The sequence below is a fragment of the Lepisma saccharinum genome, chromosome 25 (assembly GCF_977018435.1).
Source record: "Lepisma saccharinum chromosome 25, izLepSacc3.1, whole genome shotgun sequence".
In the NCBI taxonomy this organism is placed as follows: Eukaryota; Metazoa; Arthropoda; class Insecta; order Zygentoma; family Lepismatidae; genus Lepisma; species Lepisma saccharinum.
The window spans coordinates 12,581,588-12,608,221 of NC_139253.1; the positions used below are offsets into that span (position 1 = coordinate 12,581,588).

The 26,634-nt window shown below is 36.0% G+C and overlaps 1 protein-coding gene across 2 annotated transcripts in view; it reads right to left on the reverse strand.

Annotated features, from left to right (window-relative positions):
• Window positions 1–5,771: 5,771 nt before the first annotated feature.
• The window catches only part of sns (nephrin adhesion molecule sticks and stones), a 644,988-nt gene continuing 624,125 nt past the window's right edge, over window positions 5,772–26,634 (reverse strand). Inside the window, exons 10-18 of one of the 2 annotated variants that reach the window (XM_083111946.1) lie at window positions 26,002–26,310; window positions 24,066–24,356; window positions 22,808–23,089; window positions 20,615–20,787; window positions 18,061–18,478; window positions 15,109–15,285; window positions 12,498–12,646; window positions 10,039–10,234; window positions 5,772–9,069 (exon numbers count right to left, since the gene is read on the reverse strand). In XM_083111946.1, coding sequence (XP_082968072.1) covers window positions 8,702–9,069; window positions 10,039–10,234; window positions 12,498–12,646; window positions 15,109–15,285; window positions 18,061–18,478; window positions 20,615–20,787; window positions 22,808–23,089; window positions 24,066–24,356; window positions 26,002–26,310 — 2,363 coding nt within the window. In that variant the 3' untranslated portion in view covers window positions 5,772–8,701. Of the gene's footprint in view, window positions 9,070–10,038; window positions 10,235–12,497; window positions 12,647–15,108; window positions 15,286–15,326; window positions 15,495–18,060; window positions 18,479–20,614; window positions 20,788–22,807; window positions 23,090–24,065; window positions 24,357–26,001; window positions 26,311–26,634 lie in introns of both variants that reach the window. The other variant, XM_083111947.1, reaches the window with a different exon arrangement.

The window sequence follows — 26,634 nt, forward strand, 5'->3', positions numbered from 1 at the left end:
AATTTTTCTTTCGTCATGAGAATGAAAGAGTACCCTTTCTTGGTGTTCCCCAAACGACCCCTCTCTCTGAAATTCTGAAAAAAAAAGGGTGTGGTTCCATAGTGATAAAATTTAAATACAGAGTAGCATGGGCATACCGAAGGGGAAGTATAGGTGTCAACATCCCACCCCTCCTTGGGCCATCACATTATTCAGCAAGTTGCTTTAGCTGTTTGGAACGGCACAGCAGCATTTATCAATCGTTGCACCATTTTATAAGGACTTCAGTTCATCCTGCACAAAAGTTGCTTGGGGATAAGAACACACCATTTTTTCCCCCGAGAGGCATGTTCTGGCACTCATATTTTCCATTTGGTTCCATATAATTAGAAAATGAAATGTTTTAAATACAATTCTTAATTCTGAGATTTTTAAAATTGGCTAAAAAAATGTTATTTTGTGAAACAACTTTTTCTTTTAGTCTTGGATAACACTGGGGAACAGTGAAATTGCGGCACATTGTTTGAGAGCTAATTTAGGGCAATTTCATGCTGCTGAATAATGATATAATAATATATTTCCTGAATTGGCTCTAATTTATGAAATAAATGCAACTAAACAAAAATGGCGGAAACATAAGACATACATATAAATGTACTTCCAATAACAATTTAATATTTCTTTTTGTGATTACAATCATTATTATAAAAATAAATTTATATAGGCCTATGATCAAAATAATTAAGAAAACATGTACACAATGAAGTAACAAACTATGTGAAACGTTTTCTATACGATTTCCTGCTGTATTGCTTTTTAGGACAATCCCTCTGTAAGCTCCAACAGTAGTCGGCCATCATGTGGCGATCCCACCGTCCCTGGTACCTTTCTTCCATTATCCTTATATCCTGATGGAACCTTTCTCCCTGTTCTTCACTAAAATCACCAACGTTCTCAGGGAATCTGTCAATGTGGCTATGTAGAAAATGTATCTTCACACTCATATTAGCTCGCAATTTCTCAAAATTTTTCAACATATTTCCAACTATATCGGGGTACTTTTCTGCTCTGTGATTCCCCAAAAAGTTTTTGACGGCGGACACAAAGCTCAGCCAGGCCTCAGATTCGATGTAAGACATGCAAGTTGTAAAATTGGCATCATTTATAAGTGTACGAATTTGTGGTGGTCCGTCAAACATTCCTGCCTTCAATTTTTCAATACTTAGTCCTGGAAAAGTGTGGTATATATATTTGAAACAATCAACACTTGTATCTAAGGCCTTGACAAAATGTTTTAAAAACCCAAGTTTAATATGCAGTGGCAGAAGGATGATTTTGTCCCTATCTATCAGCGGTTCATGAATGATATTAGCTTTTCCCACTAATATTTTCCCTTGGGGGCCAAACTCTTATCGTCCAATGCTTTTCTCTAGCACGACTATCCCACAAACATAGCAAATAGGGATATTTTGTGTACCCACTTTCCTGTCCTAGTAAAAAAAAACACCATCTTCAAATCCACACACACGAGCCACTTATGCTCAGCATATTCAATTTTTTTCGAAAACCATTTTTATGTTTTGGTATTCTTCCTTAAGGTTTGTTGAGTGTCCGATATATTGCCTAGCAATGCTTCATAAGTTGCCTAGCAACAATTTACAACGAAATAAATAAATTTCTTATAGGAATTTCAGCACATTATCAAATTTTGATATTACCGAGAAAAGCGTTGAGTAATTTTACCTCCTACATTTTCCATGGTGTGTTTATTTTTATAACTGGAGTCAATTCAACTGAACCAATCATACAATTGGCAATCACAGTTGTTTTGTGTGCTGAAACTGTTATTAAACTTTATGCCGCAAAATAAAATCTTTTTTTTGTTCCCCAGTGTAATTGTACAAATACGATCTTTGGTCTTGCTTCGAAAGTTGCAGATGTGACAGTGACAGCTCAGCTCGCAGTTCAGTTTCTACGGTTCAACAGATATTGCTGAAGTGACAGCACGTGCGGTGTTTGACTAAATATTTTTATAGGAATCAATGGAAATCAATTCATAAATAATATGATTCCACTCACCCACTGCTAAGGAAAAAAATGGATAAAAAGGGAAACTTTGTACCTTAAAAAGGAAATTTTACTTTCTATTTATGGCAACAATGGCAGTTAAATTGGGCGCTTCCAGCAGATTAAATCATTTGCTTTACATTTACAGACTAGGCAAAAGCGTCAGTAGCAGTGCTTTATTTACAGAAAATTTAGTGCATAGCGTCTGTGGAAGACATGTCCCTCTGGGGCAGAAATTAATTCGGTTGCAAACAAAATTTGCACTTAGGACCCATCTGGATCCTTGGGACTCATCTTTTCATTTTATTTTTTACGTACAGATAATGTTGAAACTTATATACTCTGCTCATGCTACCTTGAAGTATGTTTGTTAGTAGTTGTAACAACAGTGTGTTGATATGATTAAATAATATTATATTCATAGTAAAGAAATAGCCGCCTTTGGATAAATAAATACATTTACTGCATGATAAAACATGCACATGTATAAATTAGCAAATCTCAAGAACTAGCTGCATCATTCTCTCCAACTTTGATATGTGCGATGACCAAATGTACCAAAAATTAAATACTAATTATATTAATTATAAAACACAGGAATAATAATAATAATAACGCAACTACAGTTTGATCTGTGGTTTGACCAAAGCCTCAGAGCGAGTCTTCGAGGAATAACATTGTGTTGCGGAATTCTACCACATAATGCTGGAGTTTTATACAACTCATACCGGTTTATACTATAAAAGAAATTAGATTTGTCAGTCTTACTGCCATATTCAGCTTCATCTTCATCTTCTACATTTGCAGATTCACCTTACATTGACTTAACCTTAACAACCACTACACTGATACATGGACGTCCGCAGGATTTTTTACAGGGAGGTGCAAGGAAGGTATTTTTTTCCAGGTGGGCAAACAAGGCACATTTTCCCAAAAAATAGTTTTGTTCCCTAAAAAAAATTGTTTAAATTTGAATTTATGGTGTTCATGCTATAATTAACACACATTATTGTGGCTAAAATGAAATTATATGTGTGAAATACATAATTTTTGGTTGACTTTCATATTCCCTGGGGGGGGGGGGGTATGCACTTGTTCAAAGAGGACAGTTTGAAAATAAGGTCACGTTGTGCATATGGTGGAATATCGTTGGTCCAGTGGTCTGGAACTCGTACCAGATGGTCGTCATTTTGATGGGAACATTTACATTGTACAACTGCAGCGGGTCCATGATGCTATGCTCCAGAAGCACCCAACATTGATACGTCGGAAGAGAACCTTGTTATAGGTCGATAACACCCCCATGCCATCGGCCACAATTTTTTCCCCAGAAACTGCAGGACTTGGAGGGAATTGAAGTGTTGCCTCATCCCTCATACAGCCCTGATATGGTGCCATCAGATGACCATTTGTTTCACACTCTTGCGCATTTCCTGCAAAGATGACAGTTCAACACATTGGATGCTGTGGAAACAGGGGTGCATGAGTTTTTGGCCTCGAAACCAGCCGAATGGTATCGTCTTGGGATCGTGGCTCTCACGGAATGTTGGCAGAAGACCATACAACAGAATGGCCTAGACTTTGCAGAATAAGTCTGATGTCACACCTTGTGTCTCCAGTCTCAATCCCCATGTCCAAAAACAAACGATGTTTTGACTCACCCTGGTATATGCTTATACTAATTGAAAATAATTGTTAATTGTAATCTAATGTACTGACATGTTCCATACCACCTGTGGAAGGACAATGGTCAACAAATTGAAATATATCATATCTTGGAGTAATGGAAGCACACGTTCGCAATCTCAGTCAGTGATTTATCCACATACACATATCCAAAATATACTCAATACCCCTAAAATTTTTCACAAAGGCCAAAAATATGATCATTTTGGCTCTAAATGTATCTCTACACCCCATCTCAATATGAACACACACCTCCAGATGGAATATTCTGGATAAATGTCAACACCTGAAAGTAGTTTTCTGTAGGGACATAGTTGGAAAAATTCCTGCTCAACTCACCCCAGGAATCAAACTTCGATTTCCTGCACGAGAATTAATCACCCCCACCAACAGGACTACAACCTCAGAGTAACTAGTGCTCGTCAGAAATCAAGAGTAGGTCGTTAGCAGTATTTGAAGCAGTTGCAGTATGAGGAAATTTGTGGCATTAGGCTCACCGTAGATAGACTGGTGGTGCTCCTTATAAATTGAACATGTGCAGCACTACACTTAGGCAAAGTCAATCACCCTTACACATTCTTACATTATCCGAAATTCCTCTCATGTAAATGATAATATTTTATCTTGCATATATTTTACATATTTCAAAAGTTTGAAGATGAGTAATATGCATGCACATTAGAAACCAATACAATAGAAAAAGAAAGCGGTTCAAATTCTGTCCTTTAATATTGTTAGGTGGAGGATGTTTGCACAAGCCTGGGGATAACTGGAGCAATGCTTCTAAGGTCAGTGTTCAAAGTGAAGGGGGATTAGGGTATTGTATGATATTCCCCCACCTAGAAAAATTTACGCAAAGTGTATTTCAAGCTGTCCCATTGTCCCAGTGTTAAAATATAGGATCAACACCACAGCTAGCCCCAAAGCTCAAGCAACGTACGTCCACCTAACAATTTCCACTTTGATCTAACACCTTAATACCTGAATCAGGGATGGATGGCATCACCCTCCTCAAAGCAATAAGTTTAATTTACACACTGGCTATAAACTTATTCTGATCACGGTGAGATGACAGTACACTTCTCAAGATACCCTGTATGGATAAGGGTTCCAAAAGATCCTGCCTTTCCAGGCTCACAAAATTCTAAACTCCTTGAGGGTCAAAGCTGCCAGTTCTTTTCAATAGGAGAGATGTAGCCAGGGAATCTAGTCCCACTATCATCATTCACAGACTCTCTCGACTGGAGTCCAAGAGTTCCCCATTCAGGTTTGAAATCTCAGGATGTAGGAAATATACTTTACTAAGAACAATGCAAATAAATAAATACACACAAAACATGTGTCTGGGCATGTTGCATGCTTCTCTTTCTTGTTGGTAACAGCATGAAGTAAAATGTAGCGCATTAACCCCCCCCCCCCCAATATCTTAGGTCCCAGAAGTGTAAGAAAAATATCCTTATAAATTTTAACCGGTTCAGGTGGTTGAGTGCCTTGCCTCTCCCAGTTCTGCAAAATAATATAATGGTTACTTCAAGTGATTTTAATTTTGCTGGTCTCACACAACTTTCCCAAGTCAAGATAAACACACACACACAACACAAAACTTTACATGACTAGTCACTTTACACTTCTAAGGACTATATAGTTTGTCCCTTCACTTCTTCCTAGGAAAACTGTATTTTTTTCAACCTTGCTGTACACCAGGTGTCGCAACTGATTGTTTTGCCTTCCCCCCCTTCATCGGACCTACTCTTCCCTCCCCTCAAGGCAGTGTTCACCTCCCCCCACCCTTCGAAAACTTCTGGGCATCCATCTCTGCAGATGCCTATCTTGTTACTGATCACTTTTAATTTTCAATACCATTACAGTTTGGTAAGTAATACAAAGCATTTTTTGTTGATGTTCATTTTTGAGGAAAACATATACAGCATCGAGAGCCCCTTGGCAGTGGGCGTTCCGGCCCAATTTGTCCCCTCTAGCAGCCCTGTGCCCCAGTCCTCTAAAGACTTCCAATAAACACACATCATTATTTTCTGTACATTTATTATCTTGTAAAGGTTTAGTTACAAAACATGTTCCTTTTTACATGCTTAAAACTTACACAGTAAACAAAACTAACACATTGCACTAAGTATTCCTTATTTTTTCTTATTTTTAAAATTTAAATTAGGGAAAGGAGTTTTGTTGCAGTTTCAAGGCATTTCTCTTTTTTCTTTACTGAATGGATCACTGTTAATTAACCACCAATAAAACTACTCTATGCTCTGGATTGGGGGAACTTATACAGACAAAATTTTTAAAAAAATGGGAGTATTTAATATTACTGCAAACACTCACATAAATAATGCATTCGTGTAATTCACGCTTCCTTCATTGTTTTGTGAATCGAAGCATATATCTTTCCTACATGGAAGACAATTTAATTTTGTTGTTTATTTGTTACGAATGGTAGAAAATTTATCTAATGAATAAATTATTATAATAGTTATGCAATTGTTAAAAGGCAGTGATCCATTCAATCACACATTAATATCCTAACAACAAATCATTACCTTATTCATGTGTGTATGCTGAATATGTTCGTCCAAGTCTGAATTTGCTTGCTAGGAGTTAAAAAAAATGAGACTCAAAATGTCTTCAGATATTAGACTTGCATGTCATTGAGCAGTTTTTTAAAAATTTCTGTGGTTTGAATATTATGCTTCCTGATATGATGCGAAATATATTAATGTGAACTTATGTGTGGCACATAGATTGGCAAGTGTGTCACCAATGTATACCCTCGAATCCGTTAAAGAGAATTTTCGATTTAGAATGCATAAGAGTAGATATGTGACTGATAAATATTTGGACATTTTTACCTTTTACAAATGTAATTTTTTTTACATGTTTCACATGTAATTTCAGCACAGCTTCAAATGCTGTGTACAAATATGATATTATCGTAATCAAATTTTGTTACCGGTGTTAATTATGGTTCTGAATTGATTAAGTGCTGACGTGTTGGACACCCATGGCTCCTTAACCTTGATCCGAATTCAAGAACCTCGGATTGTGAAGAACAATTCATTAACCATTAGACCACTCAGATCGACTTAGAAGTTTGATTCCATTACATCCAGTATCTAGCAGGTTTGTCAACTGTAATTTTTTGCAATATATATAAGTTTCACAGTAGTCTTTACTAATGCTGATTATATTTCTTTTTTTTTTCATTTAAGCAAGCAAATCCAGACTTTTAATTGCCATTATGGTTTTTATAAAGTAACAGATATTTTGCATGAATTATTGGGTCTTTGGTAAATATTGTACTGACTAGAGCCATACATCCGTGTGTTAGTCACACCACGTTACTTCAGGATTACCATCTTTTGATTGATTATTTCATGATTATTATTATTATTTTTTAAAGAGAAGCACCTTATTAAAAACAAAATTGAAGGCAATTCAGAACACCTTGAATTCCATTCTTTCATTCATAACACACATGTTACTCATTGTACGCTATGAACACAAGTTGTTTCGTTCTGTTAGGTATATTGTGCATTTTCACCTCCCCAACTGGCTCAACATATAACAAATTTCTCTGTCTAGGCATTCGTTGTAACCCTGTAGAAATAGCAAGCATAGATTCATACTGGGTACATATTACAAAAAGCAGGCTTAAATAATGGACAATAGCACATAATAGAAATATTCATCCATACACATTTTACTCATATTATGCACATCGTCTTGCACTCATCGGATTTTGTCTCATCTCAGTCATGCTTCATATGTATACGCACTCATATTTTACAGACTAATATAATAAATCACCCCTCCATTCTAGACAAAAGTTGGTCCCATTAGCCAATGAATATATTCCAATTCTTTGGCACTGTATAGTCTTTCTTACAAAGAACTATGAATAACAAATGCTTTATGTACAGTATATATACACATTGGTATCACATGCTATTACCAGCAAAGAACATACACTACACAAAACCCTTTTGTGTATAGGTTTAAAAGGCGTTTATGAGATTCAACTAAAAATTCTGTTCAGCCTGGAAGTTCTATTAGAAATAAAATGCTTTATTAAAATTGATGTATCCTACCATTAATGAATCTTAAATGGCATTGGAGTTCAGATTTTTAAAATACTTGTTTGTTCTGTAGTTTTCCTTCTTCGTGTTATTATTATTATTACAAGTATTGTTATTACTGTCAAGGCACTTGGAGTTTTTCTTCATTTTTTGGGCATAATTTGCTGAACAATATTTCAGTCATGCTTTATAAGTTTCAACACTAGTTTTGTAGCAGTTTTTACATTAAAGTTTTGCCATCTCTAACAATTATAAATCAGAAATCTTTATTCACTATCAAAAGGAGGGGAACAATCTCAATCCCTTTCGTTTATAAAGTTGAATTTATACACTCAGCAAATCATGCCACAACATGGCATTTATATATGCACATTTAATTCTTTCAGAAATGTAACGACTGAAAAAAGGTAACAAATGTAAAAAAAAAGTCACTTTAAACAAGGAAGTCAACAAATAATCTTGAACCAAAAGATGTACATATGCATTCGCCACAGTCTTAATATAAGTACGGCCAGTGGAACGTAACACAATGAAATAAAGTATGCTTCTTTCACTTGGATTCATATTCATTATTAACAACAATTATTTGGACTGTCTCATTGAGCCATTTTTTGCAGTCATTATGCTTACACTGCATATGATCCCTGAATCGCACATCACTTTGAGTTCAATTGTTTATGTGAACTATAGTTTCATAACTTTTGATGCTGTCATGGAGTTAGTCACAGATTCGAACATGCACACCATCACTGCAAGTGCAGTATGACTTCAGGCAATACAGCAGTAGCATATTATTAACATATCACTTTGGTATAATGCTAGGAAACATAAACTCGTTCCTTCGTTTAAAAGTATCGTGATTTCTATCACATGCAGAACCATCACACTAAATGTCCCTCAGTTTCGAGTGGGCGTCCGTCGGAAACCGACATTGACGGATGGGTCACGTTGGGGTTGAAAGTCGACAACATGGGAGTCTGTATGGGCTGAGATCGCACTGGGGATGTAGGTCCATTGGTCCTGCCCACCCCTACAGGTCCATTTTGGGCTGGTAGGGGAAGGTGATTGTGGGACATTGTCACGTCGGGTGGAATATTATGACGAAGAGATCCGTTGCCTACGGGCTGAGGCCGTCCGAAGCCTGGTGGGGGGTACGGAATGTACCTTGCATCTGGCGAGATGTTGTAGTAGGTATCAGAGATGTGGCTTGGTGGTTGTGGGGTCGTACTACCATAAGGTGATTTGTCACCTAGAAGTATACAAAATTAATATTAGTTTATTAATATTATTTATTTACCTTCAACATAGAAAATTTCTCCAATTACAGAAAACTTGCAGATAAACTATTTGAGTTGAACCTATGACAGAAATATACTAAAAGGGCAATCCCAGCATTATGTGAATCATATTTAAACATAAAATATAAGGTTCTAGACATGTGACTGATTTCAGAGAATTATGAAGTACTTTGTGGTGTCTGCTAACAAATGAAGAAAAAAAATTGAGTATGATGACATAGCCTGAATGCATGAAAAACACTAACGAAAATGTGGTATGTGTGTGCTGCTTTAAAATTGTAGCAAAGTTTGATTTTATTTGTCTGTGAAGCATATAGGCTACAAATGCTAATATATTTTGTTGGTGCATATGCAATATGCATTCATAAACATTTTAACAATAATAATTTCAAGATTTATTCATTTTCTTATTGACATTGAGAAGAACCACTTTTCGTGGAATGCCCAAAAACAATATTATTGTAAATATAGTGTAGGGATAAACATTAAACAAAGTATTTTGGTATAAATGTTATAATCATACTACAAACGTTAGCTTAAATATTCTCTTACATTTTGTTATTTCTATGTTTTACATTTGTTATTTTGTTGTGAGCTTGAAATTACATTGTTTGTAGAGAGCATGCTACATTATAGAGAACTTTTGTATTTTTCTGCTTTTGGTACGTTAACACACACGATAATATTTGTCACAACTATAAATTATATTTCCTGACATTTAGATACATATATTTGTTGAAGAAAGACACTATTATCTACGATTCCAGTTATATCTCTTGCAATAATGCTACTATATTATGATTGAAAAGATGTCTACACAGTACAATAGATAAATTCCTGAAGTTTCTCAGAAAAACATTGTTCTCAATACACTTATTTAAGAAATATGTGACTGATATATGTATGTATATTGTACTCACCTATCGTATGATTGTATGCATTTCTTCTCAAGGCATCGGCATACATGTCATCATCCCCATCAAAATTGTTAGGCTTGTGCCTAGTGAGCGTATTGTGCTGTGAGCTTTGGCCGTCATGAGGGCGATATGAGTACTGTGCCGGCGGCTCTATTTGATCAATGAGGTAAGTGCTCACTGCTGGTTTGGAGGTGTCATCCTGAAATTAACACAAGCGAATGAAGTAAGTAAGGGTTTTGCAATTAGGTACACACATTAGTTAATTAGTCATTAACAGAGCATTTTTTCAATGATTGTGTGCCAAATTGTTTTGTACCAAACAACCAGTGGTGAAGAGTGAAGAAAATGTTTGGTCAGGGAAAAATCGATGCTCCTGACTGCCATACATTTATTTTTAATTTGATTAATGTTTTTTCTATGTAACCAGAAAGCTAGTTGGAGACAAAAAATGCGGTGTTCTCATTTGCTGAAACTGGCCAGTACAAAAAACATTTAAGTTTCTGGACTTTTCCAGGATTTCCAAGTCAGTTGAAAGGTTCTGCAAGAACTCTCATAAAACAACAGCATATACTTCACATTTCGTATAATCATGCTAAAATCCTTACAGAAAGCAGATATGTCGCTACATTTTTCAAGCCTTGAAATTAACAAGGAAGAAAACAATTAGAAATTTACATTAAATTAAAAATGCATCAGGTTAATTTGTAGGTATACTTTCAATTTCGCTCTGCATTTACTGAAAACCAAGTATAATAGCAATAACATCCAGCACAATTTACTCTACATGTACTCTTAAGTCACAAAATGCACGAAAAGAGTACACGGAAAAGAAGAAAGAGGCAAGAACAGTAGTAGTAAAGGAGGAAAGAAGAAAGTGCATGGAAGAATGGGTAGAAGTGCTAGAAGAAGATGTGGATGGAAACAAGAAAGTATTGTATGGATTAGTAAGAGAAAGGAGAAGAGAAAGAGAGGAGAGTTGTAAACTAAGGGATGAAAGTGTAAACGTTGTAGAAGAGGATGAGGAAATAAGGATAATGTGGAGAAATCATTTTGAGAAATTGCTGAACTTGAAAAAAGAAAACAGGAAGGAAAAAATGGATCTCACATGGAAAGAAGTTGAGGAAGCACTGAAGAGAATGAAGAGAGGTAGAGCACCTGGAATAGATGGCGTGTCAATGGAAATAATACTAAAAGCAGGAGAAATTGGTGTGCAGTGGCTGTATAGAGTGGTGAAAACAGTGTGGGAAGAGAGAGAAGTGTCAAGAGATTGGATGGAGGGACTAATAGTTCCCATATTCAAGAAGGGGGACAGAAAGGAATGTAAAAACTACAGAGGAATAACACTAATGTGCCACTCATCAAAGGTGTAGTAAGAAAATATTAGATAAAAGAATAAGGGCTGAACATGAGAGAGGGACAGTATGGATTTAGAAGAGACAGATCAACAGTAGATCTGATATTCACCATAAGGCAATTACAGGAAAGGCATTACAAGTATGGAAATAATTTGATTATGGCATTCATATAGAAAAGGCATATGATAGCATGGACAGAACAAAGATTTGGAAGACTCTAAGAGAGAAAGGAGTCGAGGAAGAGAGAGTGCGTAGAGTGCAGAGCACATACAAGGCCAACCAGAGCTGTGTGAAGACATCAGTGGGAAGAACGGAGTGGTTCAGTATAATTAATAGACTAAAACAGGGAAGTGCTCTTTTTCCACTGCTCGTCATAATTACAATGGATGTAATTGACAAAGAGGTGGGGAAGAAGATAGGAGAGGAAGAGATGAAGGCACAGAGCCAGAAATGTACCAACAATAAAGGTGGACATGAAAGAGTTGAGGGTAGTGGAGTGTTTCAAATATCTAGGGAGCATAATTGAGAGAAGTGGAAGAATACATGAGGAGGTAAACAGAAGAGGACAGATGGGTGGTGGACTCTATCAAAGCATTCAAAGATTAATTTGGAACAGGAATGTACCTATGAAATGCAAGAAGGTAATATATAACACATACTATGTGCCATTACGTATGGAGCAGAGACTTGAACAATGACAGAGGGAGACAAAAGAAAGATGCAGGGAGTGGAGATGAAATTTTTAAGGAGTATATTGGGGAAGACTAGAAGGGACGAGGAGATCCGACAGACAGTGAAGGTGGTGAAGCTTTGGACAGAATTGATCAGGCACAGATGAGATGGTCCGGACACATGAAGAGGATGGATGCAGAAAGACTGCCAGTAAGAGCTTACAATGTACAAGAAGTGGGAATAAGGCTAAATGGGAGACCAAGATGTCGATGGAAAGAGCAGACAGTGGAGAATGTTAGGAGAAGAGGACAAGATTGGAACACTGTGGAAAGAGAGGAGTGGTGGAAGACCAGAAGAGGCTTGATTTTTATGTCGACCCAGCCAGAGGCAGGAAACGGCGAAGGATGATGATGATGATGATGATAATCTACTTACTAAGTAATCTTCATTGCTGTCTCCATTCGAGTAACTCTCACTTTTCTCTGATATGGAACTAAGCGTTTCCCCTGTTACTGTTTCATTGTAGCTGCTGGGTGCATACATTTCAATTGTTGCTGACTTGCTACTTCCCTGGTCACTCGCAGCTGGAAAGAAATTAATCAGCATAAGTTAATTCCTGCACTCCAAGTAATTCAACAATAATAATGTGATGATATTTGAAGATATCTACAAATTAGCAATGCACTCAAAGTACCAAAATGATCACTCAAATATATTATTAAAACTTGAAAAGACATATAGCAGCAATACTTTATATCATTTTATTTAAAAAGTATGTGATTTTCAGAGTTTAAGATGTAAGAAATACATATGTATGGAATTAATCATTACAAGTTTTAACTGAAACGTTACACCACTTTCAAAAATAATTGACAAGAAAAAATTGTTCAATACCTTATCCCCAATCTTAATCAGATGTGGGTGTCTGAACACATTCTGAAAAAAACTTCAGAGTTTCTATATAAATTCTCACAATGTAAGGACTATAGAACTGCTACAGTTACATAACAAAAATGCTTTGATTGGAAATTTGTAGAGCTGAGCTGATATCACTTTGAACCAACACCGGTACTCTGACTGATTCCCACCGATTGTACCAATTAAAAATAGTCAGAAAGCAGGAAAGTAGGAATTTCTCCAGTATCCAGGGAGAAATTACTTCTTATTCCCCCCCATCAAATACTCCACCCTGCATACAATGTATATCATTACAGTTTGCAGAAAAGCTAGATATTTTATTTTGAGCTGCCACCATTGCCCCTTACCCCCAAAGTGTTTTCACTTACTTTTATTGTTCATGAATAATCAACAGATATATTTTAATCTGGCAGGGTGCGTGCTCTCTGCTAGGATGCCAACTTGGTACATATTACTCACAATGAAAATTACTTCTGAATTATAATTGTTTTAAAGCATATAAATAACAATAGCTTTATTGATTTAGCTTGGCAAAAATGAGAAAAGAAGAACATGTTGAAATACTAAACTGAAATGTATGAGTATGAGTATGGATGAAATTTACTCAGGCAGTATTTCTACGTCCCTGTGAGTGGAATTAACAAAGTCTCTCAGATATGATTCAAGGTCCCAACAGTTGGAAGAGTTCACTGGAAAAGTACTGAGAAGGGAGGCCTCGGGGACTCATTGGAAATGATTAAAAATTATATTTCAAATTGCCTGAGTAATTCTTACCCATACGTGCATCCTTTCAGGTTAATTGCACTTAAAGTAATAACTTTGCACATTTTGGAATTTTCTAACTCTTTCCTTTGAACTGTATTTTGGACGATTTACCAGGAGGGACATGTGCCACTTGCAAAAGAGATGACTAAGTATTGATAACATTGTAATGTAACAAACAAATATGTTCGAGAAATTCTTTTTCAGACAATAATGGAATAAAGCGAAGTTTAGCACAAATATAATAAGTTGATGCTGGATATTGAATCTGGGACTTCTTAGTTACAAGGTAATATCGTCAACCAGTTGATACAAAGCAAGAGCATTCTAGGTCAAATTGTGAATGTTTTCCCTGAGAAAATGAATTCTCAAGCTTATTCCTTTCTGTAATTATTATTAATATAAATAGAACCACTTCTATTTCACAAAAAACTACGAATGCTACAACCTAGAGGCACATATTTTTGGTAAATAAAATGGCAAAATTTCGGTACAAAAACTGGGTCAATTTCGGGTTCAAAAGTGGTAAATAAAATAAAATATCGGTGTTATAGCGGTGAAAAAATGGATGAAAAGTGGTATATAAAAAGACATATTGGTTTTAAAATTGTGAAAATAATCCTAAATTTGATTTAAAAACTACACTTATTCCACAGAATTAACATTTCACTTCTAATAGCACATTTATGTAGTTATCAGAGTATTAAGTTTATTTCTGTGTAAAGGAGTCCATTTTTGCTTCTCCAATATTAACAGCAGAATTAATCATTTTTCCGGAAATTGCATAACTCTCAGGATAATTCAGACCTCGGAAGGTGTCGCGTCGGTGAATAAACCCTAAATTTCGTGTTTACGAGTTAATTTCGCTTTTTGCAGTTCATTTCGCATTATTTCGTGACAAAATATGGTCACAAAATGCACCTCACACCTTTCAAAAACATGAAAAATTAACACTACAATGTGTTTTTTCAAATTTCGTTTTTTCGTCAAAAACGAAATATGCATGCCCCTACTACAACCGTATTATCAAAAGGTTCTGGGTTTGTTTCCTTGTGGAGGTATATTATTGGAAAATTGTTTGTATGATTCCACTTTGAAGGTTCATTCTCGATTAGTTTATCTGACCACAATTTGGACCTAAAGCAATCCGTTGTAATTGACGTGAACACAAGATGTTGTGTATGTGTTTGTGTATGAGGCTATTTTGACATCTAGAAAGATTTGCACGTTATATTTAGTGTGTATCATATGCTTACAGCATATTCTGTACTTGTTCCAGAAAAAAAATCTAGATTCGCCTATGCACAATAGGCTATGCCAATACCAGCCAGTTGCCCCACACCACATCCACACCCCAAACACCTACCTTCTTCCACATGTTTCTTCCTCTTCTTGTGAATAAACCATCCCACCAAAACAATATTGAGCAGTAGCAGTAGAGAGCTTGTGACAGACACGGCAATGATGACAATGCGGGGGATGTCCCCCTTCCCTTGCAACACCTCCGATATCATTCGCTCCCTGTCCGCCAAGGGAGCCTCACCTACAACAGCAAGAAACAAAAGGTTCTCACATGTAACTCACCTGTGAGTCGTTTTTTAGTTCTTCTCCTAACAAAGCAGGCAATCAACACTACATTTAGCACAAGAAGAGCAGTTCCCACGATGGTAATAACTATAATTACAACCTTAGGAATCTGGCCACCTTGGTTTTCTCCATCAGAGCTAGGGGATGACGAAGGAGGTGCCTCAGCTACGGGGGAAGAAAGCCCAATGTTAGTTCAAGCATGCAGTTACATACCAATCCCAGGCAGGTTAATGATTTAGCAAAAATAAAGTTAAAAAATACTATGAAAGCACCAGCTCCCAGTCAACGTCTACAAACCACACAATAGTTTCTAATTACAACACATTTATTAAGACCCACGTACAGTAAAACCTTATTAATCCAGACCCCGTTAAGCCGGACAGGCAAAAGAAAAATAAAAAGAAGCAGAATGGAAGGTTTTAAATGTGGCTAGAAGTCAACAAGAGAACTTCCCAAAGAAAAGGCAGTCAACCACTGATGAAATTCTGTTTCCCGCAGACTTTGTACTGTACTGTATAGTGTATTAAGGCCTATGCCCTTTAAATACACCATAATAAACATGTTTTGTTGCTATAAATGGAGTTTTAATGCACTTCCTACTGTTCTTTTAGGTTATTTCAGTTAATCCGGACTTTCGTTAAACCAGTCAACCTATCCCCCCCCATTAGTCTGGATTAACGAGGTTTTACTGTACTTGTCAAATTACCAAACACAAGGATTACATTTACATACAATTGCATATACTTACCATTACCCTATTAGCATACTCATAGCATAGACTCTACACATCGAAATAGCATCAACATGTATGCAGCAAATACGTGGCTATTTTTAAAGCTAAATTTTGATTGTATTTTCTTGTTAAGGACAGGAATGTATGTAAGAAATAAGAATACACAATACACTTCAGCTTTATGCAATTTGAGGTTCCTATTGCTTTTTAAAAATTTCTATACTTCATGAAAATCTCCATCTGTTGTCATACTTAGAAATTTTTATTTATTTTACTTGAATTTTGTTTGTCAGAAAATGAAAGAATATATTCCTAACAATAAATTGTTCCATGTATTTTGTGAAATGTAAATCCTGTTCAGCTTTTGTTTTGACCAAACTATACATGTGTGTGTGTTATTTGCAAGAAATTCACCATATCATGTGGATTTACTCGACTATAGCAAGTACAGATGCATGTTGAAAACATACGCTTCTTTAGGTGTGCATGATACTGCCATATGCAGGAATTTTCAACATTATAGTACCGATTTAAAATGATAGTAAGAATAGTAAATTTTGCACAGTAATATAAATGGTTAAGTGAAAAGTACCAATTTAGCATTTCATATAGTAAAGAATGTATTCTTAAAATCTGTGGTAATAATATTATTAAAAGACTACTATGTTTTCTTTGGTTCACCTAATCCAAGACATCAGTATCAATGCATCCCTATATAAACAAAATAAATCCTCACAAATTTCACATTTTTACCTAAATTTACAACTATCATCAAGACACAAGGATGCTGAATAGATACTTCAATGTTTACTTTTTTAAGAAGCTAATAACAACACTATAATTAGTTTAATTGTCTTGATATTTCAAAGTCAGTTGCGCACAGAACTCGATGCCATACTGAAAGAACTGACTGGATGCTGATCTTAACAACAAAGTGAAAATGAGCTTCTAATTCTGCGAAATAGTAAGTGTCCTATTTTCTTGGTTATGTGTTTCTGTACTAAGAACTGGAAGCAGTTATGCATGATACTCAATGGAAATAAACTATTTTATTTTAATCAAGCAATATATATATATGCAACACTAACAACGGATTAAACATGATGCCTAGCATAGAAATTACTTGACTTACAAGTCAAGGATATTCAATTATGTATAGAACAGGCTTTATATTTGTTTGATAAAAAAATATATGTTTCTACAAGTCTATACACATGTACAGGATTCCCACTCATTCTGACACATCAAATTCCCTGATGTTTTCTAGGCAATTTAAAAACAAATTTTCAGACTCTTTTGTGGAACGTTAACAATATTTAAGTGTTAAATAGTTTGTTTTTCAAGAAAATAAAGTTTATTTTCAACATAAAGTAAAAAGTAAAGTGCTCCCCTGTGCATAGCACCACGCCATGAAGGCGTATAGGGGGTGGGGGTAACGCCCCACACTTCTTGATCCGTTCGTGAGTGGGGGTGATGTGATCAGCACCACACCCCTGACTGCCTTTACCCCCCAGGGTTTCCCCCAGGTACCCATGTTATTCGATGCTGGGTGGGCGCCGGGGCCGCTTCCATCGTTAGAAAAGTTCCTGGATTTGAACCGGCCGGGATCGAACCCGGGACCTTTAGCATGGTAGTCAGACGTGTTACCGACTGAGCCACCGTGGCCACATTCAACATTGTTAAAAATAAGTGAAGAAAATATAAACTATAAAAACAATTTTACGTAAAGTATCTTCTATCAAGAAGCTGGTTCAAGAAAAAATGTGGAATTTATTTTCTTTCCCAAATCTTCGAAAATATCAATAACACTTGATTTTCCCCAACTTTTCCAGATTAGTGGGAATCCTGATGAATATTCAGAAATAAATTTAGTAATAAAGGCATATATTTTATACATCAATAGTTATATTCACAAGGTTAGCCACTGTTATGTGTTAACAATGGAACCAACACCTCATGCATTTAACTTAAGGGATACATAACGAAAGTGAGACTCACTTGAGGTTTTAGCTTTCACAATATCCTTGAGAAAGCCACTGTTGCCAAGTTTATTCTTCGCCATGATGCTGAACAAGTATTCCGTTCCTAACGCAAGTCCTGTTACGGTAAATGTTGTAGCATTGGATGGATTAACGTCCACATACTTGGTAATGTCAGACCCAACCTTTTTGTAGCGTATCTGATACGTCTGTTCCATTCCACCATTGAATCCAGGGATCCATGAGAGAACAACGGCCTCGTGGGTTACGTTTAGCACTGTCAGAAGAATAGGCGTTTCGGGTGCTGATGTTATGTCAAGTTTCACTTGATGCGTTGTGAATCCCATTTCGTTCCGAGCGACACATTCATATAAACCATAGTCAGAGGAATGCACTAAGTTAACCAGCAACACTGTTTCGAAGGTAATGAAATCCAACTGGAAAAAAAATAGCAGAATGTAATCATTAATAGTTTCTCCATGTGAAGCAAGTCTCAATCTTTCTTTATTGCTATCAACTCTTCTTTATAGCTAATATTTAATATAATTTTCATCATTATCCTACCAGACAAATTATACACATACGAGGGTGTACCCAAAAAAAAAACAGGATTTTTTTAAAAGCCTTCTTTAATTTTTTTACAAAACAATCTTAACACCTTCAAAGTACTCTCCATGACACTTAATACATTTGTCCAATCTGTGATTCCAGTCTTGGAAACATTTTTTAAACTCATCTGTTGTGATGGTTGACAGCTCCTTCCTCGTTTTTTTCTTCACCTCTTCTACGTCTTCAAATCGCTGTCCCTTCATGTCCCTCTTCACCTCGCACTGAGTGAGGTCAGGTGAGTAAGGGGCATGGGGCAAGAGAGTCATGCTGTTTTTTTTGCCAAAAACTTGTGCACAGAGATGGCTGTGTGGGCAGGTGCATTGTCATGGTGGAAACACCAGTCCCCCGTCTGCCACAAATCAGGCCTTTTTTGTTGCATACTGTTATGCAATCTTTTCAGAACCTCTAAATAGAAAGCTAGATTAACAGTCTGATGTGGTAGAACAAACTCTGAATGCACTATCCCCTCACATCAAAAAAACAAATGAGCATTGTCTTGATGTTTGATTTCACTTGACGAGCTTTTTTTGGGGCGAGGTGATGGCATCTTCCACTGGCTTGATTAATGTTTGGTTTTGGGGTCGTAAGAATAGCACCATGTCTCGTCACCAGTAATGACCTTGGAAAAAAAGTCTAGGTCACTTCGGAGCTCTTCTTTCAAAGCACGGAATGTTTCCACTCGACACTCTTTTTGCTGGTCACACATTCCGAGGCACAAATTTTGCAGCGACCCTACTCATTCCCAAATCTTCCGTTAAAATTTTCTGAACCGAGCTCGAAGATAGTCCAGATAACGTCCCCAGCTCCTCAATGGTCCGTCGTCGGTCTTCGAGCACAAGTTCATGAATTCTGTTGACATTTTTGTCCGTTCTGGAAGTTGATGGACGTCCAGAACGAGGTTTGTCGTCAATCGACATGTCACCTTTTTTGAAGCGAGAAAACCATTCACACACTTGAGTTTTCCCCATAGCGCTGTCCTTGTAAGCTGTGTTCAACATCAGAACAGTTTCTGCGGCATTTTTCCCGAGCAGGAAACAAAATTTCACAGCCGCACACTGTTCTCTTACATCAGCCATCACAAAAAACGAGGTGCGAGCAAAACTGCTTTTACGAAAAAAATCACCATGACCAGAGACAACCTTCCCCGGCAAAGCCACTGGTGCACTGAACTCACAAAGAGTTGCTCGACGTTTGCCTAGCGGGAAAAATTCATACGACGGGAGCTCCGCCCAGTGCAGCGCTATTCCGGTTTTTTTTTGGGTACCCCCTCGTACTCAGAATATCAACAAAGTGAACATTAGATGCTCATAATTCTTATTTTTACATTAAAATTATACATTATTTTTGCTTTTCTAACATTTTCTTTCTTTCTACTTTGCATTATATCTGTATTAGTTGTATTACAGACAAGGGTCTGTTGTGAAGAAAAGCCCTGGACACCAAAACACATTTGCTCTTAATGAAGGTCATATATTATTATTATTTTACAAGTTTTCAAAACTAGTCAAAACAGATTATGAGAGTTATTAACATGTATTTAAAAAAATTTACTTCTGTTATAGTTGAAACAATAGGTAGAACTGTGTGGATGTTTATAGTTACGCATATGTACAGGTGTATTAGTGACAAGAAATTGTTGATAAAAACTCACAATCTCTTTACAATACACATAAAATTTGTATTATTCACTTCAGTTCATCTATTGTTTCGACATCAACTACATACTTACTAATAAATTCGAAAATTGTAACATGGAAATGCATTGAACGTAAAGATTTAATGTAATGCAACACAACACAAAGTGCTTCATAGCCTTGTTCTTTCATCCAATCATATTTCATCTCATCATCACATTAACCTGAAGAGGTGAAGAAGCAGCTAAACCATTATAATGAGATTATATTTGAAGTTATAAATTTTGTTTGTACCTTGCTTAACCTAATGAACACAGTAAGAACACATACCTGGTGGTGTTCAATAACATATTTGGACGAGTTAACTGTTATTGAAGCACCTTCCCTCGACCACTTGAATCTAACTTTTGGGGCACCAGAAGCTCTGCAGATCAGACGGCCAGTATCTCCTCTGTTACTCGCTGCTTTTGCAATTTGTGGTGACGTATCAACCTCTGGCTTGTCTGAAATAAACACAAACGTAAATGTTGTATACCTTCAAACGTTAATGTCATTACAAAAAAACAACGAAATATGTTCACAATATTTCTACAAGCACTTCCTCAGATTTTAATATAGAATAAATATAGTCTATCCCTGGAATCTGTGGAGCCAGGGAAGTCAAGTGGGCAGAGCAAAGCAGTACACACTGCTGTGATAGCTGGTAACTGCAGTCACTCCCCCTCCATGCAATCCTGTTCCCTCTCACATGCTCATTGGTGGAGCCTTCTCATGTGCAGAGACTTGTTTTCGTTCGCTTTCTCCAGAGATACCTGGGACAGAGTATAGTACAAAATACACTGTTAGGGATAGTATAAACTTCATTAGATCCCCTGTTCGCTATTCTAATTAGAATAACTAATTATGAGAGCTGTGCCAATACTGATGCTGATGTATCGGTGTCTGAAAATAAAAGTTGTATTTCATTTACTGATACTGGCCAACACTTTCCCAGCATTTTAGTCTTTCGCAAGGTCTGCAGAAATGCCATGTGACATTTTCGCAGACTAATTATCCTGAAATTTATTTGAATTTGAAGTTTCCATTTATTTTGCACTGCTGCTGGAAATTTCTACTTTTTTCCGCAGACAAATTCTACTGTTTTCAAATGTCTTCTACTGTGTACTGTGAAATGTACTGAAATCCTATTGTAGATCTACTGTACAGCTACTGTACTCTACAGTAGGACTACTGTACTGTGCAGTAAGGCTACTATATTGAAAAAAAAAACAATGTAAATAATAATGCATAATACTTGCTACAATATATTATAAAATCATTTATTGATTATTTATTAACAGTACATGAACTGAATTTCTACTGTTTTTCTAATGAATACTGAAGTCAGATATATCTTAATGAATAAATGAATAAGTTACTACAATTCTTTCTTAAGAAATAACTCAACATCATTGAATTTCCATGGTTATTATTATATCTGTGTAATGCAATTGATTAACGTAGTCAACAGTGTTTGCTTGTTTTGATATTTCAAGCATTGAGGGTCAGGTCTTCATTTAAACTAATTTTTTTGCTGCTTTCGTGTGAATATAGGAAGAAGAATATGTCAACTTATGTATAAAAGAGTATGTTTTTCAATTTTCTACAAGTGCATTAACCACAATGAAGCTACACACTAAAAAAGGTGTTCGTTTTATTTGATATCTTTGTTGTGTGAATGCATTCCTAAGTAGCAATACTTTACCATACATTTATTTTATATCTTTACACGATATTTCCATTGCATTTTCAGTTGTATAGATAAGAAAATTTTTAATTACTGACAAGAGTACTGTTTTCAGACAGCAAGATACTGAATACAATAAAATATGTTAGTTGTACAATTGTATTACTGAAAACTTTAAGAGTACAGTTCAACTACGTAAGATAGAGGAAATAGTTGGACTACCAAAAACAGTAGAAAACATTAGCAGTACAGTTCAGCTACTGAAAACAGTGGCCTACTAAAAACAGTAGACAGAATTTTAATATTAATATTGTGTTAAAAACTGTATTTTGTTATTACATAACAGATATTTTAACATTCTGTTGTAATTCTTGAGCAAAACTCTGGTAAATTGATACTTATAACTGAAGCACCCACTAACATTGATAAATATTTTCAACAACTTTTCAACTGTTTCAATTTTGAAGCATGGGTATTAGTGGGAATAGGCAAGACTATTGGCATTGTTAGTGGCATCTGCCCACCCCTACTAATTAATCTTTTTAAATGTCTGTCGAAACATACACAAATATGAACAATAGACAAGACAGTGAATCATATCCAAAAATCTTTCAACCTTGCAAAGAACTTCCTAGGAAATCTGGTTCGCAAAGTGTAGACAATTACAACTGTAGTTGACACCTCTGCTGGGCACTGTCCTGGTTACGGGACCTGATACGTTTGGATATTGAAGTTGCAAGAGTGTAGTTCATATCAAATAACAACAGAATACATAATACTCGAATGATGCTACTCACATTTCACCATCAAGAAGGTAGAGTTGACAGCCTCCTCCCCTATACCATTGTTCACAACACACTCGAAAGGTCCAATGTCCTCTTTCCTCGGTTGTCGAATTACTAGGAAGGAAGTTCCATCTTGGAAGGTTTGTGTCGTTCTGCCTGCAAAGTCGAAGTCATCTCGTTGCCACTTTATCATGTCCTCTTCCAATGGGTTTCCATCTGCCTTGCAACTTAGCCGTGCTTCCTCTTCTTCACCAACAAGAACCGAAGGAGGGATTTCTGTTATAGAAGGAGGATCTGGAAAAAAATGTTGTAAAGTTTTGTTAACAACGAGCCACATTTCGTTATATACATTCACTGAAATACACTTTGTGCACTCAAATTAAGATATACACTTTATGCATTCAAATTAAGATAAACTAAATAATTTCCTAAATGCATACAGTGTGGCACATGAAAAATTTCTGAGTGGGGACTCTAGTAACTTCTTTCGAAGTAATGGGATGTTATACAATCTAAATTATATCCTTTCAAGGGTCAAAAGCTTGCAAGAATTTTCCCCTCACTCCATACAAATGACATCTTGCTAAACCAAAATGACTCGACTCCATTTTAGAACATTTAGATTAAATTTAGAAAGCCATAACTGATCATAAGGTGAAGGCAACATCTTCCCAAATTTTATGTAAAGGTGTAGGCAAAGATAAAACGTATCTTGCCCATTTTCTTGAAAATTCCTGAAATGGAGTTTAAGATTTTTGGCAGAGCAGAATAAATGTAAACAATGTATATTAACTACTAGATTTGGTCAAACGTATCTAAAAAAAGAGAGAGAAAGAGAAAGGAAAAACATTTAAACGCCCTTAAGGTAAAATCTTTTTCCCCTTATGAAATTTTATGGACGCTGAATTATAAAACCTACTGAAATCAAAGTAAATGCAATGGAAAGAATTACTACGTAAAACTATATTCTTCCTTTGTAGTTACTAATTTTTTTTATTACACATAGTTTCACTACAATATCACATGATTTATAACTCTTGAAAAAGACAGATGTGAAATTGTGCCAAAACGTTGAGTAATAAAACGTTTAGTCACCACAAAGAAAACAATTCAATTTAATTTGTGTGACTACATGGGTAATCTTTAAGCATTTAAGCAATGGAGAGAAACGTATAAGAACAGACACGGGGATCTGTATACACATGACCATCACTCCAATTGGTTACCAATACAAACAAGAATAAAACATGCAATAAATGCAGTAACTTACACTGAACAACAACATCAATTTGAATGGTTGTAGATCCTTCACTGTTTACTGCCTCACACACATAACTGCCCGCATCTTCTTTCTGAGCATTGGAGATGTTCAGCATTGGTCCATCTGATACTATCCGAGTGTTTATTGCAGAATCTTTTTTGGGCAACACTGGTGTACCCTCTTTGGTCCACGTGTACGTTATGTCCTCTGGATTGCCTTTAGTCTCCAGTTTGATCACGGTGGATTCTCCCATCTCAACATATTGCTTTTCTTGTGGAGGATCTTGGAACACAGGTTTATCTGTAATAAGAATAAATTGATTAAAGCCATTAATTGCACATACTGAATGTAAGTTTTGCAACATTTATTATGATCAAACTCACAAGCCCACCATATTGCAGACATGTTTGACAAGATGTCACTATTTTATGATTTGGCAGGAGATGGATATACAGTGTAGAAATTTTAGCGAAATTCACACAGGTAAAATAGCGACAGTGAAAAATCATGTGAAGCCAGGTCTGGCTTGGTAGCTCAGTTGGTAGAGCAATGGCACGGTATGCCAGAGACCTGGATTTGAGACCTGGTCGAGCCTACATTTTTGGCTGAAATTTGTGCGAAGATGTCACTAGTCTGATGCCAGTAAAATTGCTGTATTTAATAAAGGAACTTGTACTGGATTGAATGGTGAAATTATTTTTGGTGGTCATATTATTCCTAATTCAACAGTTGGTGATAGTATTCTGTGGGAAAATGTTCAGAAAATAATACTTCTGAAATAATAAGAAAAAGCAGTTTGCCCTCAAAAGCAAGTTCAACCTTTGCCCATCAGAAATAAATGGGCTAAAAAGGGAAAGTCCCATAAGTGCATGTGTAAATTGTGGCAATTTACAATGTTTTATCATATCTAAATTGAACATCAAACATTAAATTGGCATAATTACTTAATATTACCACCTTGTTGGCAACATTGCCGTGGCCAATGGAGTGTTGGAAAAAGCAAATGCAAGGGGTTACATGACTACACATTCAATTTGCCTCAACAAAAGATGGTCTAATTCCAGCTTCCCAAAGCTCTACTCAAGTATTCAATGCTCAATGTGTGACAAGGAAGACAGTCTTACACAGAATACTAATTATCACTACAGTCTTTGCTTTCTAAGAGTTACAATTATCAGTAGTACAAGAAGTGTTCTCCAATAAGATACATATTAATTTGAGTAATGTGATAAATTTAAATGGACATTGCAAATATGTGAATTATTACACATGTTAAATTATTGCGATTAATGTGTGAAATATTGTTAAATAAATTAATGGAAACAAAACCAAAGACAAATGTAACATTGACAAGATCCATTGCATAACTGATTCTCTTTTGTTAAATATTTTTAGCCATTGTTATAACTGTATCTATAATCAAACTAAACAGAAATGTCTGATGAAGGGAGCGTGTGCTCTCCTGAAACATAACAATGGAAAACTATTGTTATGCTTGTAACAACTGTAGACAACAAGTGAAATAATAAAACTAAAGAAATAAGACAAAACAACAAATTTACATAGAAAGTAGAGTACAAACAACAGAAGTAAAGGTACGTTATTGGATGCGGTAATGTTTAAGACATGAAAGGTGGAAATTAGAAAAATATATTACTGTACTTAACAACTTTACATACACAAACTTGAAGAAGGAATATAACATATTGTTGTTTTCCAACCAATAAACTGAACAATAGTTTTATTGGATCTTTCCAGGCATTTATCCAGAATTTTCTATGTTGCGAACGTAGAAGTAAATCAAAATTACAAATAGAAAGTTCAGTTTAAAACATATGACTTTGTGCAAATGTTATGGAGGTGTTTCAGAATATTTGAGAGGCATGTGTGAGGATAAACACCCATGCTCCAAAGACACTGTGAAAGGATAGGAATGTATACTTACACATAACTTCCAAAGTGATTGCATCATGAACGCTTCTTTGCAGAACTTCATTGGTTGCTTGACACGTGTAGACTTCGCCATTGAGCTCTGGGGTAATGTCAAGTTCGAGTACATTGGTGGACACCGTTCCCCCATACAAACCAGGTTTAGTGTCATTGCTGATTCCTGGTATTCGGATTCCGTCCCGTCCCCGCCACCAGGAAAGGCGAGCAGGAGGGTTACTTGAGCTGGATTCGCACGTGAGGTTTCCTTTCCTCCCTGGTTTAAACTTCTTTGGCTTTTTTGTAATTTTTACCGTTTGGGGTGCAACTGCAAAAAGAGAATAACACAATTGCAATACACAACATAAGCAAAATAATGAATTGTATTTGTCACTTCCAATTAATAAAAACAAGTGACTTGCTTTGCCCACTTGCTGCAAATTTGATTCGTGGAGACTAATAAATATGCTGCATATTTAATTTTTTGTCTGCGTTACACTTAACATACTATACTTGTATATTCATTCTTTTAGTGATATCCTTTCTTTCTCACTGTACACGTATAAACATAAATTGCACGTACAATTGAACCTCTTTCAGGGGATTGAGCCCCCCCCCCCCCAAAACCCTGAAAATAAAGAAAATTGGTGAA